The following is a 17,308-nucleotide window of genomic DNA, read 5'->3' on the forward strand; positions in this document are numbered from 1 at the left end:
CGTCAACTGAGTAGAAACGGAGGAAGTAGTTATTGATGATTGATAGACATTGTAACAACTAACAAATCTAATGATATACTGCCTAAAACCGTTTATTCATTTAATAAGAGAAAAAAAATAATCCAAAGTGATGCAAATATATTAAAAACTGAGGGATATATGGTACATGTAGACATGTAGTGCAACCTTGAGGTCAGGAGTACAAATTTTCTATAGTTCATATTTTCGAATTTAAAATACATGTGAATGATTCATTAAATGAGAAGTACCATTAATAAAACTGATTTCTAATTCTATACAAAGCCATTCAAATTATTCAGGGCTCTATCATTAACCAAAATTTAGAATTTAAAGCTAACAAGAGTTCGTGCAAGTTTATGAATCACACGATCATATAGAATAGAATGTTATCTGAATTATGAGACCAATTTGTTGAATCTTTGGTGAACGGTGAATAAGTCAGTGTCGGTCTCTACAATAGATTTTCTGTAGTTGGAGAACTTTTAAGGGAAAAATACCATCAAACATCCCTTAAAATTAGCTTGCAATATCGAGAAAGAAAGAACAAGTAAATATACAACGAAAATGAAAAATATGCAACACGTATTTACAATGAAACCGGAAACTTTATGCACAATAAAGAATTGCCGATATCTTCATTACCAAGAACCAAATATTCACACTTAACCAATTACCTTCTCTTTTTATCTTTCAGGAACAAATCTACAGAGCATGACCAATAGCTCAGTAAGAAATTACCCCAAATAAACAGAAATAGTGCTCTCTTTTGTTAATATGTTGCCTTCTATCTGGTTTGGCCTGCCTTTGTTACAATCATTGGGAGTATACAGCCACATCATAACTAGGTTATGTTTACCGCGTGCTTCTGAAGAAATTTCGATCCCATCTACGGAAAAACCCATCCATGATACTACTTCCTGAAGAATTTTTTTCAACAGTCAAGGTGGCTTTTGTACCATCACCAGATTCCCTGCCAGATGACTCTGCATCTTGATCAGGTGTATTATTTGCTTTCTCCGTTTCAGACCTTTCAGTACATTGGATTCTGGAAGAATGGTCTAGATGATGTTCAGATGCAGTGCTCTTAGATGCCCGGGGTTCACTATTTGTTAATGAAAGGAAAGTTGACTCTGACTTGGATGGTCCACAACATTCTTTATCTGTGAGAATATTTGGTTTAGGAATTTCTTGGTTAGATCCAATAACATTGGAGTCAGCACAGGGGGGAGGCTTTTCCGGTGGTTGACTCGTACCCATGTCCTTCAAAGACTCAACTATGGCTTCCATGACCATCTATTCAAGCAGTACACAGGTAAATTAGTGCAGCAATATGAAGACGTTAACAGAATGTTTAGATTAGTAACTTGACTCACCCTTTCTTCTTCCTCCATATCACGGGGAAATTCTGCCATGTTGTCAAGGGAGTATTCTACATATTGATCATCGTCAATGGCAATTGGAACATGAGGACCAAAGGGTTGACCATTGGCTAATTCAAAGCTAATCATTCCGGAACTTGAGGAAGATGACTCAGTTCCAGCTGTCTCTTCCTGGAGCAAAGCATGAATTAAGATTTTTGAAAAATGGGAAATAAGTAAAAGCTCTAAAATACAATTTACTTTAGCAAGAAAAATAGTTATGGTAATGGCCAGAGTTTTAAAAAGGAAATAAAAAATAAAGAACCCAAAAGCCTTGAAGCATAGCTGCATTCGATGGTGAATAATAGCAAGGATTTTTCACTGAACAGGATTGGCTGGTAGGGAAAGGTATTACTATAAGTGACTGATGAAAGCCTGAGAGAGAATAATTCCATTAGATATCTAATTTCCCTCCCTTTCCCTTTGTCCCATCCCCTTCATCTTTTCTCTCCCTTGGCTCTTTTAGTTTTTTCCTCCCGGTTCTTCAATAGCAATAGACTTAACAATAAATAAAATATAATCGACGTGAAGAAAAAGGCAGCAGATAAACATTCAGAAGTGCAACAAGGAAAACAAAGGAATTTTTCAATCAATAATTTGAATTACGCTCGCTGTCCCACAAATAATTCCAGGCTGCAAAGTTGCAACTGCACCAAAATGATCCCAAATTTTGGGGGTCTCTCAGAAAATTAGCCCAATAAGAACAGTACAATTTTCCATCAAAGAAATTATATTATATCAACTAGAATAACATTATATTATAAATCAATAAACAAAAACTGATAACTGATACTCCCTCCAATTCATAGTGATGTTGCAAGGTAAAATTGGGGATAAACCAATATAATTCCCATGTGTTACTGTCTATTCTAGAATCTAAGAAAATGTAACTTATTGTGCTATTCTTTCAAATTTAAAAAAACTGAAAGTGGCCTCATGAGTAGCAGATATGAGGACATATTGGGTATTAATTATTCTATATGGGTTAATAGGGTAATAGAGTTTGCTAAAGTAACAAATTCAACAGAACATATATATGAATCCCCCCAAAGGAAACCAGGAAGCCAGGAACATCAATACATACTATACAGAGCAAGTACTACAGTATACAAACTTAAAAATAAAACCTTTGTCCACCCACCCCTATTCACCTGCCTTTACCACCTATACAACCATGTATAGTAACCCCCCACCCCCCTAACCCACTTACCATCTCTGTCTTGCTTCATCTTCTAACTCTGCTTCCTGGTCCTACCCCCCCCCCCCCCCCCCCCCCAACAATTTGAGTGGGTTATTAGACCGAGGAGTCTGTAATAGATGGATTGAAAATATTTTATCATGAACTTTTAGAAATCTGATGTTTGTTAGAGACTTGAGTGAACTATTTTCCCTTACAATTACTGATTTTAAGTTCGTTGCAAATTAGGAGTGGAACTTTAAGGTAAGGTAAAATTTAAGTCAATAATAGATGGATTTCATAATCAATTAACATGTTTTAATTTGGTGGGTAGGGATGAAGAAAGTTTGTTTTTATGGTGGTACACATATTTTGAAGGAGGAGAGAGGAATAAGGTTTACTATTACAAAATATTACTTCCAGTTTAACAAGGTAAATTTTATAAGCATACTAGAAGAATGCCAGAAAAATTAAATTTCTGTTTAAAAAGGGGGTGGGGGCTGAAAACCTAACTAATGCCTACAACAACTTACAAATATTGAGGAAACAGGGCACACTCAAATATCGGCAAATACAAGTTTATATGCAATATAAACGAATTTTTGTCTATCTAGTGGCAATATATTGAAAAAGCGTGGTCATTTATTCAGTACTTTTGGTGAGCTGTCCAATTACTGTTTGCAACTTGCATTTAGAAAATTACACATGTACCCCTCAACTAGTACTTGAAAAGACACATGTACCTCTCCACTGGTACTTGAAAAGACGATTATACCCCCAAATATAAGGCACATTTACTTTTGGTGAGCTGTTCAATTACTGTTTGCAACTTGCATTTAGAAAACTGCACATATAACATTTTTTTTATTCAATAGGATGGTAAAGCCATTCAAATAACTTGATAAGGCGAATATCAATAGTTGATAGGCAGAAAAGAATATCCTATCTGGTTAACCTAATTAGTCCAACTCATAAGTTGATTCATATTTTTTTACTTGTTAGATACAATTTCACAACTTATTTTCCAGTCCCTCAAACTCTTTCCTCTAAATGCCCGATTTAGTTCTCACGTTCTGAGGAATAATAAAACTAAAATCATCAGCCATTTTTTCCTTAGTTCCCTTAAAAGAACCCTAGTTATGATCTTTTCCTTTTTCGTCACAAACATGAAGACAACTCTTTGTGACAGTCCATCAACAAGAATTGATACAAAGGTAAGTAGAGCTTTTTTTTGGACTGAAGTATTTGTTTTGCTTGTTTTGGGCATTATTAATACAATTCTGAAGTTTGTTAATGGAATTAAATTTCTTTAAAGGTAATATTTGAATACCTTTATTTTGAATGTTTTAAATCAGATTCTGGAATTTAAGATCTAGAATTTCAGTACCAAATAAATCTGTAATCCCATCCCCTTGTATTTCTCTTTACGTAAACTAAAGGGGATGGAAAGAAAAGGAGATCAAGGGAGTGGTAAGTTAGGGGGTAGGCTGGTAATTACAAATGACAAGGTTATTTTGTCATTTCAAAACCTTTTGATTTTGGGCCCTTTTAAGAACATTTCATTGAATTGGACCAATTTCAAATTTGAAATTCTTTGGGAATCCAAACAATAGATTTACCCAATTCCAGAGTTTCAGATGAAATCCTAGTATCCAAATATTTCATATATTATAAATGGGGTAATGATATATTTAGCCCTTTAGGGCTATATATAAGCATTTAATATACTTCCTAAAATGGAATTAAGTTGGGAATTCATGACAAAATCACGCGCAGATCGGTGTAATTAATGTTACTTATCCTCAATATTTCCTTTTATAGCTTCTTATTCATAACCCTTAGAGCTATGTTTATCATTTCCCATTATAAATTTGGTGGATAGTTTGGAGGACCGGAAAATGCTTTGTGAGATTTGTATCTCACTTACCATACTTAGAAACATTAAGAAAATGAATCAGCTTAATGAGGTGGGCCATTGAGGTTTAATGGTACATGGAAGAGTACAAAATGCACCAAAAGATGGTTATCTTACACTAAAGATACTAATTTTAGTCCATTCATTGATCATAACTATCTTGATATTTCATCAAACCTGAGTGGATGTTCCTATTCGAAGGTCAATGTTTCATCAAGAAAAGTACAGCTTGGTCAGGGGTATACAAAGTTCTTTTCCACATAACACAATGAAAACTCACCTACCCTGCCCCAAAATTCTCAACAGCTGTCCTACGTTATGCTCCATATTGAAACTACAGCAAATGCAAGAAACAACTACGACTTTAAGGTGCAGCCAAAATAAATCAACATACCTTTGCTTCAGACTGTTCATTTTCACCAGCCATTGTTGGGGGTACCTAAGAACATTCAGAATAGAAATAAAATCAACCATATATGATGCATAAACAAAATTTAGTAAATAATATAAAGCTTGCAGCAATGCTTTAGTGATGTTCCATTACTTTTGAAACACATGTTTCACACTGAGCTATATTTTTTCCTCCATTAAAAGAATCAAGCACAGGCTGAATATCAAAATACAAGTGATGTGGTGAAATAATGGGTCAACAATTAAAAACTTCATCAAATATTCTTATTTGTGGTGATGTATCAAATTTTGGATGATTGAAGGTAAAAGTATGAGAAGAGGAGGGGTTGTAATGGGTTCTTTACTGAAAAAAAGTTATAATACTAAGTGGGAGGAGGTGATAGGATGGGGACAAGCAGCATGTCAAATAACTCAAATTCCTGTTTAAATATAGATATAATAACGCATTTCAAGACCCACCCACTGGAATTCCATTTCCATATGAGGTGTTAATTAAATACGAGAGGTATCTATCAAAACTAACCTCCATTCGGCTCATGGGTCGTTTAGATCTGAGCTGCTCAATAGCATCTCCAGTGCTACTCCTGGCAGGTTCTACATAAACAAACGATATAGAAATAAATTACAGAACAATTAGCATTTAAGAGATCAAAAGTTTAGCACCCATTCTAAATAAAGAATATAAGCTACTACAGGCATGCCTCTAGATCCACCTGAGGAATTGCTACCAGAGAATCCCATTCCATGCAATGCATTCCAAGTAGCCTGAAGATTATTAAGCCATCTAAGTTGGTATCAAAACTAAAGTAAATCCATATACTTTCAGGTATTAATTTAAATCTACCTTGTCAATGTATTCATGCACTGGATCAAATAACCTTGCTGGAACATCATCCTCTGGAGGTTGCAAAACATTATTGAAAAATATACTTATGGAATCAAAGTAAAACTGAGGCCGTGGAGAGTTGTGATCACCCTCAAATTTGATAAAATTCTTGTCTCCCTGTCAGATTTACTTCAACATTAAACCTTTGATGAAGAATGATGTCAAAAATAGCTCTAATTAATATATAGATAGTACAAGTGCATGTTTATCCTATGGCAGCAAATCTTAAGACTATCGCAAGATTCATAACAACCCTAAGTCCGGCCACCATAACTAATACAGCTTTAGAGTGAACTCTTAATATATACGTAGTACAGTAGATGATCCCTTGACAGGATTAATAAGCGCAGAAATATATGTACAACTATATTTTAGGATGAAATAGGCAGGCAAACAATAGCTGATCAATACTTATATCCTAACATGGATAGTTTAATTATCCTTACCAAATTAAAGAAATTATCCTAAAGTTACAATAAAATTAGATGTCACCATTTTATCCTGCTAACAAGTAACAAGAGACAGTTTTCTATTCTGTAGTATTTGGTTGTTCCAATTACAAAGCTTTTTTTGTCACAGATGTTTCCTTGATTATTTTGTTTGTTTCACATGTAGTTCTTGCCAGCTAGGAAACTAGGACACTACATATATGACAACATTACAGGGAAATCAAATCTCTGGCAGCATCAAAAAGATGTCAAAGAGTAAATACTACGCCAATAAAAAATAAGAGTGTCACCAAAAAATAGTCAACAATATACAGTTAAAGACTTAAAAGTTTTTTATTATCTGAGAAAACTTTTAAGTAGAAAACTTTTTGTTATCTGTAAGCCTATATTTTTTATCATCTGTAAGACTTAAAAGTTTTCAAATGATGATAAAAATATATAGGCTTACAGATACACAGTAAAAAAAAAATTTATTCACAATTATCTAAAGCACAAAACTGTCGTCACATGGAAAACTTCAGCTGTATCACATGCATAAATGTTTCAACTGAGCCAATAGATACAAAGAGTAAGAGATACATAGTTACGATGAAGTATATAAGAATTTATCATAGTAATAAAAGATCAATTATGAACCATCAATGGTTTTAGATAGTTTCTTTCTTAAAAGGGAGAAAAACATTAAACTCACCATGTAAACATCATGTATGCGTTCAGAATGGTGAGGCTGTATAAAATCATCGTCAATTGCATGGCCAAACAACACAGGAACAAAGGAAGACTTTGCAACCTATCAAAATCATTCATAACAGCACCAAAGTCAAAGAGCTTCTTCTACTAGGACATCTAAATTATAATGTAGGAACAAAAATTAAAGAAAATGCCCTCCAACACATCATGAATCAATTTCCCTTTCTAATGCATTGACCAGATACCTAACAATGATTTTTTGGCAACTAGCACAGAAAGTAGTTTAACATAATGCAGCAAAGAACTACCTTCATGCAAGACACATGAATGTTTCCAAACATTACATATACACAATTCTGTTAGGCAGTGTAGTACCTTTTTCTCGGTAATAAGGTTATTCATTCAAATGGAGTGTTTTGAGTTATTTATTAAACAGTGCAAGAGACTAACACCACAGTAGATTTTGTATTTAAAGAAAGAATTTACATTTAGGGTGTGTTTGAATAAAGAAATGGGAAAGAAAAGAAGGGGAGGGAGGTGCAGGGGAGGGAAGAGAAAGGGAGGGGAGGGAAGAAATAGGAGTTTTCCTTCCAAATCTCTCCATTGTTGGAGAGATCAAATTCTTACAATTTAATCCTTCCATTTCTCTCCCCTCCAATTCCCTTCCTTCCACATTTGTTATCCAAATAAAAGACAATCTATCCCTCAATTTCCCTTCCCTTCCTTTCCCTCCATTTCCATCAATCCAAACAAAGTGTTAGATTGCAAAAAAAGTTGAACAAAAAAGTCAAATTGCAACAAATTTATGATGTAATGAAAGCACATTGAACCTTAATGGTGTTCAGGTCCATAATGTCAAATTTTGCTTTCTTCATGATTGCTCTTCGCATGTATTGGATGGCAAATTTTACCTATTAAAGAAAAAATATAAATGTTAATGTCAATATAAGAAATTACAATAATTTGAGACGGTAATAGAGCAGTATTGGTAATATCATCAGTTCATCACATACGCACATAAATTTATCATTTGATTATGATAATGTATTTTACTAAAAGTGGCAGCATAGATGTCATATGTCAATAGTCACAAAAAGAGACAATGCACACATACTTCAGCAGAAGTTTAACATTACACTTGGCAGAATCAGTTAAGTACATTCATATGAGTAATAGTTCCTTTCATAGCAACTGTTTATGAAAAATGTATATGCTACATGGTGATGCACAAATTTGAAAGTTCTTACATCAAACATTTCATAATGGATCTTGTTCACTGAGTTTTAAAAAGTATCCAATCCCTCAAATGTTTGGAATCTTTCTTTCTTTCTTTCTTTCTTTTTTTTTTTTTTTTTTTTAACATAGCAGAACATCTTCATTGCCAATTTACAGTTATAAGACAACTATAAAGGAGGAACTTCTTGCAACTCATTCCAAATATCACTCACAGTAAATTTAGGAAGTCGGACTTTATAGGTATCCACAAGCTCCATCATCAAGTCAACCAGGTCTGAGAAGGGGCTGTCAAGAACCATTCCAGCAATTGAAGGATCCTCGGCTCCATACATTAAGCTATAGGAACAGTACATACTGTTAGATATAGCAACAAGCAAAACATTGACAATTTTTAATTTAAAACAGAACAGCAACAGAAAAGGCTTCAAAGTCAGGTAGGAACTAGATAAAATACTGAGGAAATTAAGTAATAAGATACACAAAGGAACCTTGTAACTGCGCCCATTGAACGGCCCCACAAGCCAATCATAGATACGTTCCCATCTGATCGTAAATAATCTACGACAGCTTTCAGGTCATCTTTCTGCAATACAGAGAGGAAAAGTTTCTGAATAATAGAATAAATTACCTTTGAATCCAAAGTTTTAAAATATATATATATAGTAAAAATAGCAACCAGTAAACAAAATCACTTTTTTGACATAGAAAAACACAGTTTCTTTTGATTTTACAAAAATGCATCTTTTAAACTTTGGGAAATAAAAAAATGTCATTTATTGTTGCTCCAGATGAATCAATCGTCATCACATACTCTAGTTGCCTAGTAGGGGTAAAGTCTATTTAAAAAATAGCAAAATTATCTACATTTTCAATCCTATTGAAACAGATATGAAAACTTGCCTCGTTCCACCCTAAAGTTACATGCTCCCCTCCAGAGAGTCCAGAACCTGAGAAGTCCAAGGTGAAAACTGTAACGTTTAAGGGCAATAATATTATAGCAGCTTCACTGGCATCTGCCCTGCACCCACTGGTATACAGTTGACATGACATGAACTAAAGTCAGTATGAAGTTAACATGACATGAACACTTAAGCGGCTATGCCCTCTGATTATTTCAAAACATGGCAACATAACAATTATAAGATCACTTATTAAATAATAAAGTAAAGACCAGGAGAATTTCATAAAGTACAAGTGCCTCTTTATTCAAGAAAATTTCCAGCCTCAAAATTTTTACTTCATATATTTTATATTGTACAACGACATAGGTCCCTCCGTACCATAAAGTTCTTCCCATTTAATGTAGCTCCACATAGCAAGAAACTAAATAATGTGAGTACTTGTGAACTTGTGATTACTTTTAGAGAAGAGAGATAGAACCAAATAAGAAAACTAGCCCTAAAAGAATATGACAAATGGGTTTAATATTAGTATTTCTTTGACAAAAAGTAAATAAAATGAAAGTAGAAAAATCTTGATGGAAAGCCCCAAAACAAATGGGAAAAACTACACCAAACAAAGAGAGATTAATGGTTTGATTAAAAATTAAAAAATTATCAAAATAAAATAATATTAATAAAAAAAATTACAAAGGAAGAAACTACTTTTGACAATGCAATAGACTGTCTTATTTAAGCACAAATTAAAGCATACGCCCAAACTAGATTTCTAAAGTTGAAAGAAGAACAAATTACAAAGTTAAAATCATCTACGCCTATTCCTCCAATAATAAAAAGGTAAAATTGACCACAACACCAACTATAACCTATGGCTTGGGTGCCAGGACAACCTTAAGCGGGTTTTGCGAGGTGGTCTGGGTTTTTGGGATGGTGGGGGTAGGGGGGGGTTAGGAGATGGTCTGAGTTTTTGTGGGTGGTGGTCTAGGTTTTCGAGATGGGTAGGGGTTTCGCGAGGGTTTTCAAGGTGATGGATGGGGTTTTTGGGTGGCGGTAGTGGTTATGGTGGCTTAGGTGGTGGGGCTTGGTGATGGTGTGGTCTTAGCTAAGGGGTAGATTGGTAATTTAATTTATTTAGGTTAAGAAAATTAACTATAAATCAATAGGTTAACTCATTTAATGGATTATGAGCACTTGAGCACTACATAGAGTTTATCAAATCACTAGAAACTATGGCAAAAAAAGTTTCCACCAAATAGAAAATCCAAATCTATAATGCCAACATGTAGAATTTCCCAAAATAAAATAAAATAACAAGGAAATGGACTTGAATCAAATCGCTTCAATGCCAGAAAGAATCCTCAATGTCTGTGTAGAAGTAAATGGAGTTAGAATAGGGTATAAGTGTTGTGAAAGGCTATATAGAACATAGGTCAATAAAATTAATGTGTTTGTCATGAGGTTTTTTGTGTAGTTTTAAGGTTTATAGATAAGCCCAATTGTTGTCGAAAAAAATTACAAATGAGCATATTGACGTATAGTTATCCATTTGATGTTTGCAAGCTCGACATGCATACATTTTTTTTTTTTTTGGCTTCTTTATTTGTCATGTTGGGCCCCGCACATAAACCTGTGAATAGGTTATTTTATTGTTGGATTGAGGTTTGTTGTAATTTTGTAAATGAGCTTTGTACTAGGAGGATGTGGCATAGGAAAAAATAACCTCCTCGAGGTTAGATCTATTATTATTGCTCTTCGATAATACATTAAGTATTGATAGTTAGGAAGTTTTACAAATCCTATTGTTGATCATTTTAAGTTGTAAATCACAATTTTCTTTGATCCCAAATTTCCAAATATGAACTGGAAGGAGAGAAAAAAGATACTTATGTATCATCTCCTAAAAGTAACATACATTGCGTTAAATTATTCTCTTTAAAGGAGTATGTTTCAAATATAACAAGCATTGCAAATATAGATACCAACTCCATAAAACATCCGCTGTAGTGGAAAAAAGGAAGACAGTAAGAAACATAGTCGTGTATCAAAATGAACATAAAAAAACCTATTCAACCTACAAAGTGGAATACCTACTAAGTCATAAACCTTCTTATTCAGATAAAAGTAAAGATCAAATCAATACAACTCCCAATAAATCACATTCTGGACATCAGCAAAGTGCACTCAAAATAAAACATAGATTACTTCTTTACAAAATACGGTAGATAAACTCTAAACATGTGTTCCAACTGACCTGTTGCCATGGCAATATATAACACATGGTAGAAGCTTCCCATCAGGTTTCACAAGGGGGGCGTAATGACTGCATTGAAGAACATCCCCACGGCTGTTCTTAATCTGCTATTGAAGATAGACATTGTTTAGCCTAGTTGAATTCAGATCAGTGGCTGCTATTCAGGTTATGTACTTATGCAGTGGTCATTACAACGCACAACAAAGACTAATACATTTTTGGAGCATTTATGTAAAAGATTATGAGGGTTTACTCAAGCCCCAAAACACTTTGATTTACAAAATAATACCCACAATACCGTCTACAAAAAATGGAATTAGGTACCATAAATTTTTTTGGTGAAAAAACAAACCACCAACCCCTTTGCAATATTCAATTCAAAATGCCACATCATTCCTAGAATTGAACGGTTAAAACATCATAAATTTGTTACAGAAATAGGAACCTCCCCAATCAGATCCTACATGGCTGGTATTTTAGTAATCATTATGTAAACCATAGAAAAATTCCCTACTGTAGCAATATCTAGGGATATCTTCTTGTTTTTTTTTTTTTTTTTTTTTTTTTTTTTTTTTGGAGCTATTTGATGGGTTTTTAGATGTTAATCAAGCTATGGCATGTAAAGTTCTTTTAATAAATAAAATTAAAAATAAACATTATTAAAATTACTAAAAGGCTAAACATATATCACTAAGAACTAAAAAGACAATGCATCCTAAGTAAGATAATGCACATAGTTAGTGCTTCAATCAATACATAGCACTTATACCTAGGCCAGAAATTACTCACATGAAGATAACACCACAAAATAGCAAGAAACGCCACATTTTAGATTCCCAACTAGAAGTTTGCTTCAAAATTCCACTCATACTTTTCATCCACAACAATCAAGGGTCAACTTTAACTAGGCAAGCTGCTCATCATGAAGCTGCGCCATGTAAATTATTATTTCTTTAAGGAGAGCGGAGGGGGGAGGCTACTGTTTGGGTCCATGTCACAGACTAATGGATTTTCAACTTGTCTGATTTGCAGCTTTGAATGGCTCGATATATCTAGTTCTTTAACAGATAATGTCGCCAGTTCATCCAAACAAATAGTACAATATCGGTATCATATGACAATGACATACACCAAAAGATTACCTCAACATCCTTCCTCTGGTACCATTTTCCTTTTAGCATGAACTCTTGATCTAAAAGGTCGTGCTCAGGGCTATATTCAGCTCTGCATCAAAGTTAAACATGTTATATGTTGCACAAATTATTGTTCATGCTACCAAGCACATATAAATATTCATAGAGCACGAACTTTCTAGCACAGTCACACAGATCTACTTCGTTTTGTGGTTAAGTTCCATAACAAATGTTTAGTGGAAATTTACTATACACTTGATCAAGTTTCACACTATGTGTCTTTGTACAACCAGTAAAGCTAAAAATTATATACTTCAGCACCTCTAATAACACGGCAGCAGCTGCATTCTCTTTCCCTATCCTCACTCTACCTTTCTCCACTCACCCATCGAAATCTAATTACTTGAGATTTATAAAAAATAATGTTGCTTTAGATTTTGCAAGTCTTAAATTTACTATTGATATTACGATGTAGAAAAAGTTTGTTTGAATTCAAATCAAGGATTAGACAACGCCTGATTCTCGTCCCATAATCTCTTATATTTTAGCTTGTGCATTTTTCAGCAAATATGTTTAAAAAATAGAGTAAACGAATGCACCCTCACTAGATATCATACATGTGTAATAAATGGGTCCAGAACAAAAACCACCATCCCCTTAGATAATTCATAGTTTTCAATAATACTCGCAAATGCTCCATTGATTAAGATGCAATAGCAATAGAAAGTAGCAATGCACAAAAGCACATCTATCTATATATTATACTAAAAGACAAGCGCCTCAATGTGAGGATGACAAATGTCACTCTCTCATTGGCTTATCTTAAGTATTAAATATATCTATATAATTACTGTTTACATATTCAAGCATAGTTATTTTTGTTAAACTTCAAACAATAAAAGTAAGTTTGTATACATGCATAAGATTTTCATGATTTCCTAACATAAATATTGATTTAATTTTTTTATAATAAATATATACTTTCCAATACTACAAATAATCCATAAAATCTTTCCAATCTTTATTTATAGTCAAGTTAAAGAATAATAACTAATTTGAAGCAATATGATTAAAGTAGCATAATTAAGGAAACACATATTTCGTATTTTGAAAGGCTCATATTTTTTTTATGAAAATTAAATAAAATCGATAAGAATTTAGTTTGACGTCAATTATGAAATTAATACAAACATTTAAAAAAAAATCAGATGTACAATAAAATATTGTGCACCTATTATAAAAGCTACGACCCTGTAATGAATGAAAGTTATTTATGTTTTATTGATAAAAGTTACCCAAAATAGTCTACAAATTATCCTAAATTCAATTCAAGTAATCGGATGAATACAAAAGTTTTTGATAAAGATACAAAATAGTGTAAAAGTTACTTTTATCGTTTGTTGTGCTCCTTGATAAATACTGAATGTTGAGCCGAAATGTTGTCTTGGAAAATACATAGTCTTGAACATAAATTTAATTTTAATCGCCCTTTCATTTTCTATACAATGTCTTTTACAATGACCTTTTGTTTTTATTGCATAATTAAAAATTAAAAAATAAATAAAAAAATAAAAACTGAACCAATAACCAATCAAAACAAGAAGAATAAAAGTTAAATTGAATTAGACATTTGACGGAAAAGGGATAGATATAAAATGTACTATAACTATTACTCGTGTTTTAAATTGTAATATTCGTATTAACAATGCTATTACTTATGAATTTTTTTTAGAAAAACTAAAATTTTGATTTAAAAATCGTGCATTGCTCATGTACTATACAAGATATACAACAACCATGTGCAATAATTTATGTTGTTTTATACATAATAATACTTTTAATTATAATAGTATGTGTATATAATATAATATTTTTTATAATATAAAAATTATATGTATATAATATAATATTTTATAACACGTGTCCTTCATACAAAGTGTTTGGTTGTTGGTATAGTGGTGATTAAGACTACACTTGAGAGGGAAGACCTGTGTTCGCTCCCCTGCAACAACAATCGGAAGGGGAGTGGAACCTAATAGCCTAGAACAGATCCTCAAATTTGGATTAGCCCAAAGGGTGAACCGGATAGAACACCCAAAACTCAATGCATATATGACGGGAATTAACTTATCCTTTATCTATCTTATACAAAACTCCAAAGTCTAAATTTTTTTTTCAAAATATAATAATAACATTTGTAAATTTTTGTTAATATGAAAGATATAAACCTATCAAAATGTATATATAGTTAAATTGTTTAATAACTTATATCAAATGTGTAGTTTTATTAAAATTATTTGCATGTAATCATTAAATGTGTTGGATGTTGTGTAGCTATGCAATGTCCAAAACTTAAGTTGAGCGACTTTGATTTAGTGATTGTACGGTAAAAAGATATTGACTTCGATCTTGAAACCTAATAGTCTAATAAATTCTAAATAGAAAAATTAAAACAAAAGGAAATGAAAATAGTAAATGGCTTTAAATATTGAAATAAACATAACCTTTTAAATCAATTTAGCGAATTCAAGAGACAATTTTAAGGCTTTTAAAATCAAATGGGGGAAAATATATGTAAAAAGAACATTTTTAGATATATAAATGTCCATGCACTATTATAAGAGTTTTGTTAACCATTTTATAATTAAGGTATGGATAAATCTTAGTAATATATACTCCGTATATTTTATTTATATAAAATTATCAGTATCCATACCTATATACGAAGTATTTGTGTTGTATACTATATTTAATCAGTTGTTGGTTATATATATGACTATTATATAATACACAGTTTTTTACACAATGCTTAACTTAGGAAAATATATGTTCTGGTAGGTCAAATATAAGGTTATTAATGTGTCTATTGATTTAATGAGTGCGACGGGTAAATAAAACATGTATATATTAGATTGATTGTAGCTACTGATGCGGATGATATGATAAGAAAATTTTAGTTTTTTCTCAACGGGAGATATAAATAAATTAGTTCACTTCTTATATAGCTATGTGGAGCATTATTCAATTATTTTTCAATTAATAAAATAACATTATAAAAAATTAAAAGAAATTCAAATAACATAAAATACTATTCAAATAACGTTCCTTTAATTTTTTTTTATTGACCATTAGTAACCAAGTCCTTTAATAGTAAATGAATTACCTTTGTTTTTATTTTTATTTTCCCTACGGGTTTAATAGTTTGATTTATAAACCGTGCACGGGCACTATGCTAGTTATCAACTATATCGGATCCATTCGCCAATTTCTACATTGGATTATTTAATGTAAAAAAGACCAAATCAGAATTTTAAACATTTTTCGTGCTTTTCCCGATCATGTGGATTTCTTGACTTATACAAAGGATCCTAACAAGCTTTCAGCACGTATATTCACTATTCATTACAATCCCCCTTTCTTCATTCTCATAATATTCACGAGGTAGATAGTTTAAACTTCAAACCGCAAACAAAAATATAAACCCACAGCCCCACATAGAAACTATTTGAATACTTCAGGCTAGTAATCCAATATTCAACCACACTTAGAAAGTTAGAATAAGAGCAATTCAATTATTACAGAAAGACTTGCTGGTCCACAATAATGTTATTGTGGACCCAAGGTTTATATACACACAACTGACATTATATTGAACATAGTGACCCTTAATTTTTACATACTAACTCTATTTTTAGCATAGTAACCTTTATTAAAACTAGTATAACGTTTAATATTATTGTGAATTTAAAGTACAACGTTATGATCCTAATTTTAACATAGTGACTTTTATTATTCATATTAACCGGTATATAAAATATTTTATTAAAAAAATTAACCTCTTATACTCTATATATTACTAAAATGACTTTTATTTCAACATAGAGACCTTTTTTCTATTATAGTGACCCTTTTTTTACTAATAAAACAACCATAGTTTTCCTGATGTTAGCGGTCCACAATGATTTAGTGTGAACCAGGTGCATTTAAGAATTTGTACAATTATTATTGCAATTAAAAAAATGAAAAAAAAAATCTCAATAAGGTAAGCCAATGATTTACAACAATATCAAGGTAGATATCATTAATTCTTACCTAAAATTCACCTTCCCTGCCTATATTGCATTCTAATTAGACGAAATTATCAAGGTTTATTCGATTGTTTCTACCTAATCAGTAAAGTCTTCTGAATAATTTATTTCAGTGAATTAATCGAAACTTAAAATGGGAACAAATATCAAATTAAACAAGCAAATCTAACCATACACAACTAAAACAGAAAAAGAAAGTGACATAATACTTCATAACACACCTTGGCGGCCGAATAATAAAGTTGACGAGTTGTTCCATAGTTCATCAACTATGGAAACAAAATCTTTCACAACTTCAATTCACCTGCAAAATCAAATTTCCAACACTAATTAATCGACATGATCGCAATAAAATAACAAGAAAATTAATAAATAATTACCCTACAAATTAATCAATAAAATAAATCAAACCTAAAAAATTGAATAAGATTCTTGCAGTTGAATTTGGGGAAATTAGGTTGAGAATCAATTGAATTGAGTGAAATTGCAGAAATCAGAGATCCAACGAAGAAGAAGGATCGCCGATTGCCGCCGCCATAGAATCGCCGGCAGAAGGTTTTTTGACGATGTGATGATTTTCTCTCTCCTTTGACCGCGTCGTTGATACTTCGGAAGCCGGGAAAGGTTGAGTCGTTAGAATTTCTTTTCTTTTTTTTTTTTTGGATTTTCTGATGAGGATATGAACACCGAACTCTTGTTGTCGTAGATCTGTGTGTTGGGAAGTGGGACCAGGG

At 32.3% G+C, this 17,308-nt stretch overlaps 1 protein-coding gene across 4 annotated transcripts; it reads right to left on the minus strand.

The window, feature by feature from the left end:
- Nucleotides 1–395: 395 nt before the first annotated feature.
- On the minus strand, nucleotides 396–17,308 carry LOC145641875 (uncharacterized). 4 transcript variants are annotated; one of them, XM_081692889.1, is made up of 15 exons: nucleotides 16,986–17,308; nucleotides 16,796–16,878; nucleotides 12,496–12,577; nucleotides 11,354–11,460; nucleotides 9,104–9,230; nucleotides 8,692–8,786; nucleotides 8,416–8,539; nucleotides 7,798–7,878; nucleotides 6,969–7,067; nucleotides 5,787–5,945; nucleotides 5,644–5,707; nucleotides 5,466–5,536; nucleotides 4,926–4,970; nucleotides 1,395–1,571; nucleotides 396–1,314 (listed from the first exon to the last, which is right to left on the minus strand). In XM_081692889.1, exons 2-15 carry the CDS (start codon nucleotides 16,831–16,833, stop codon nucleotides 874–876), a joined length of 1,710 nt encoding a protein of 569 aa, XP_081549015.1. In that variant the 5' UTR covers nucleotides 16,834–16,878; nucleotides 16,986–17,308; the 3' UTR covers nucleotides 396–873. The 4 variants fall into 4 exon arrangements, with proteins under 4 accessions (XP_081549015.1, XP_081549016.1, XP_081549017.1 ...); XM_081692890.1 differs by having other exon boundaries at nucleotides 11,354–11,457; nucleotides 16,986–17,307; XM_081692891.1 differs by having other exon boundaries at nucleotides 5,656–5,707; nucleotides 16,986–17,307.

The sequence above is a fragment of the Chenopodium album genome, chromosome 8 (assembly GCF_948465745.1).
Source record: "Chenopodium album chromosome 8, dcCheAlbu1.1, whole genome shotgun sequence".
NCBI lineage: Eukaryota > Viridiplantae > Streptophyta > Magnoliopsida > Caryophyllales > Amaranthaceae > Chenopodium > Chenopodium album.

Bases quoted from the DNA above. Each gene is read 5' to 3' on its own strand.
- LOC145641875 (XM_081692889.1), bottom strand. From the start codon at position 16,833: ATGGAACAACTCGTCAACTTTATTATTCGGCCGCCAAG. The intron at 8,787-9,103 runs GCAAGTTTTCAT...TCTGTATTGCAG, and splicing joins TAACTTTAGGGTGGAACGAG to AAAGATGACCTGAAAGCTGT. The intron at 5,537-5,643 runs GCATGCCTGTAG...TTGTTTATGTAG, and splicing joins TTCCTCAGGTGGATCTAGAG to AACCTGCCAGGAGTAGCACT.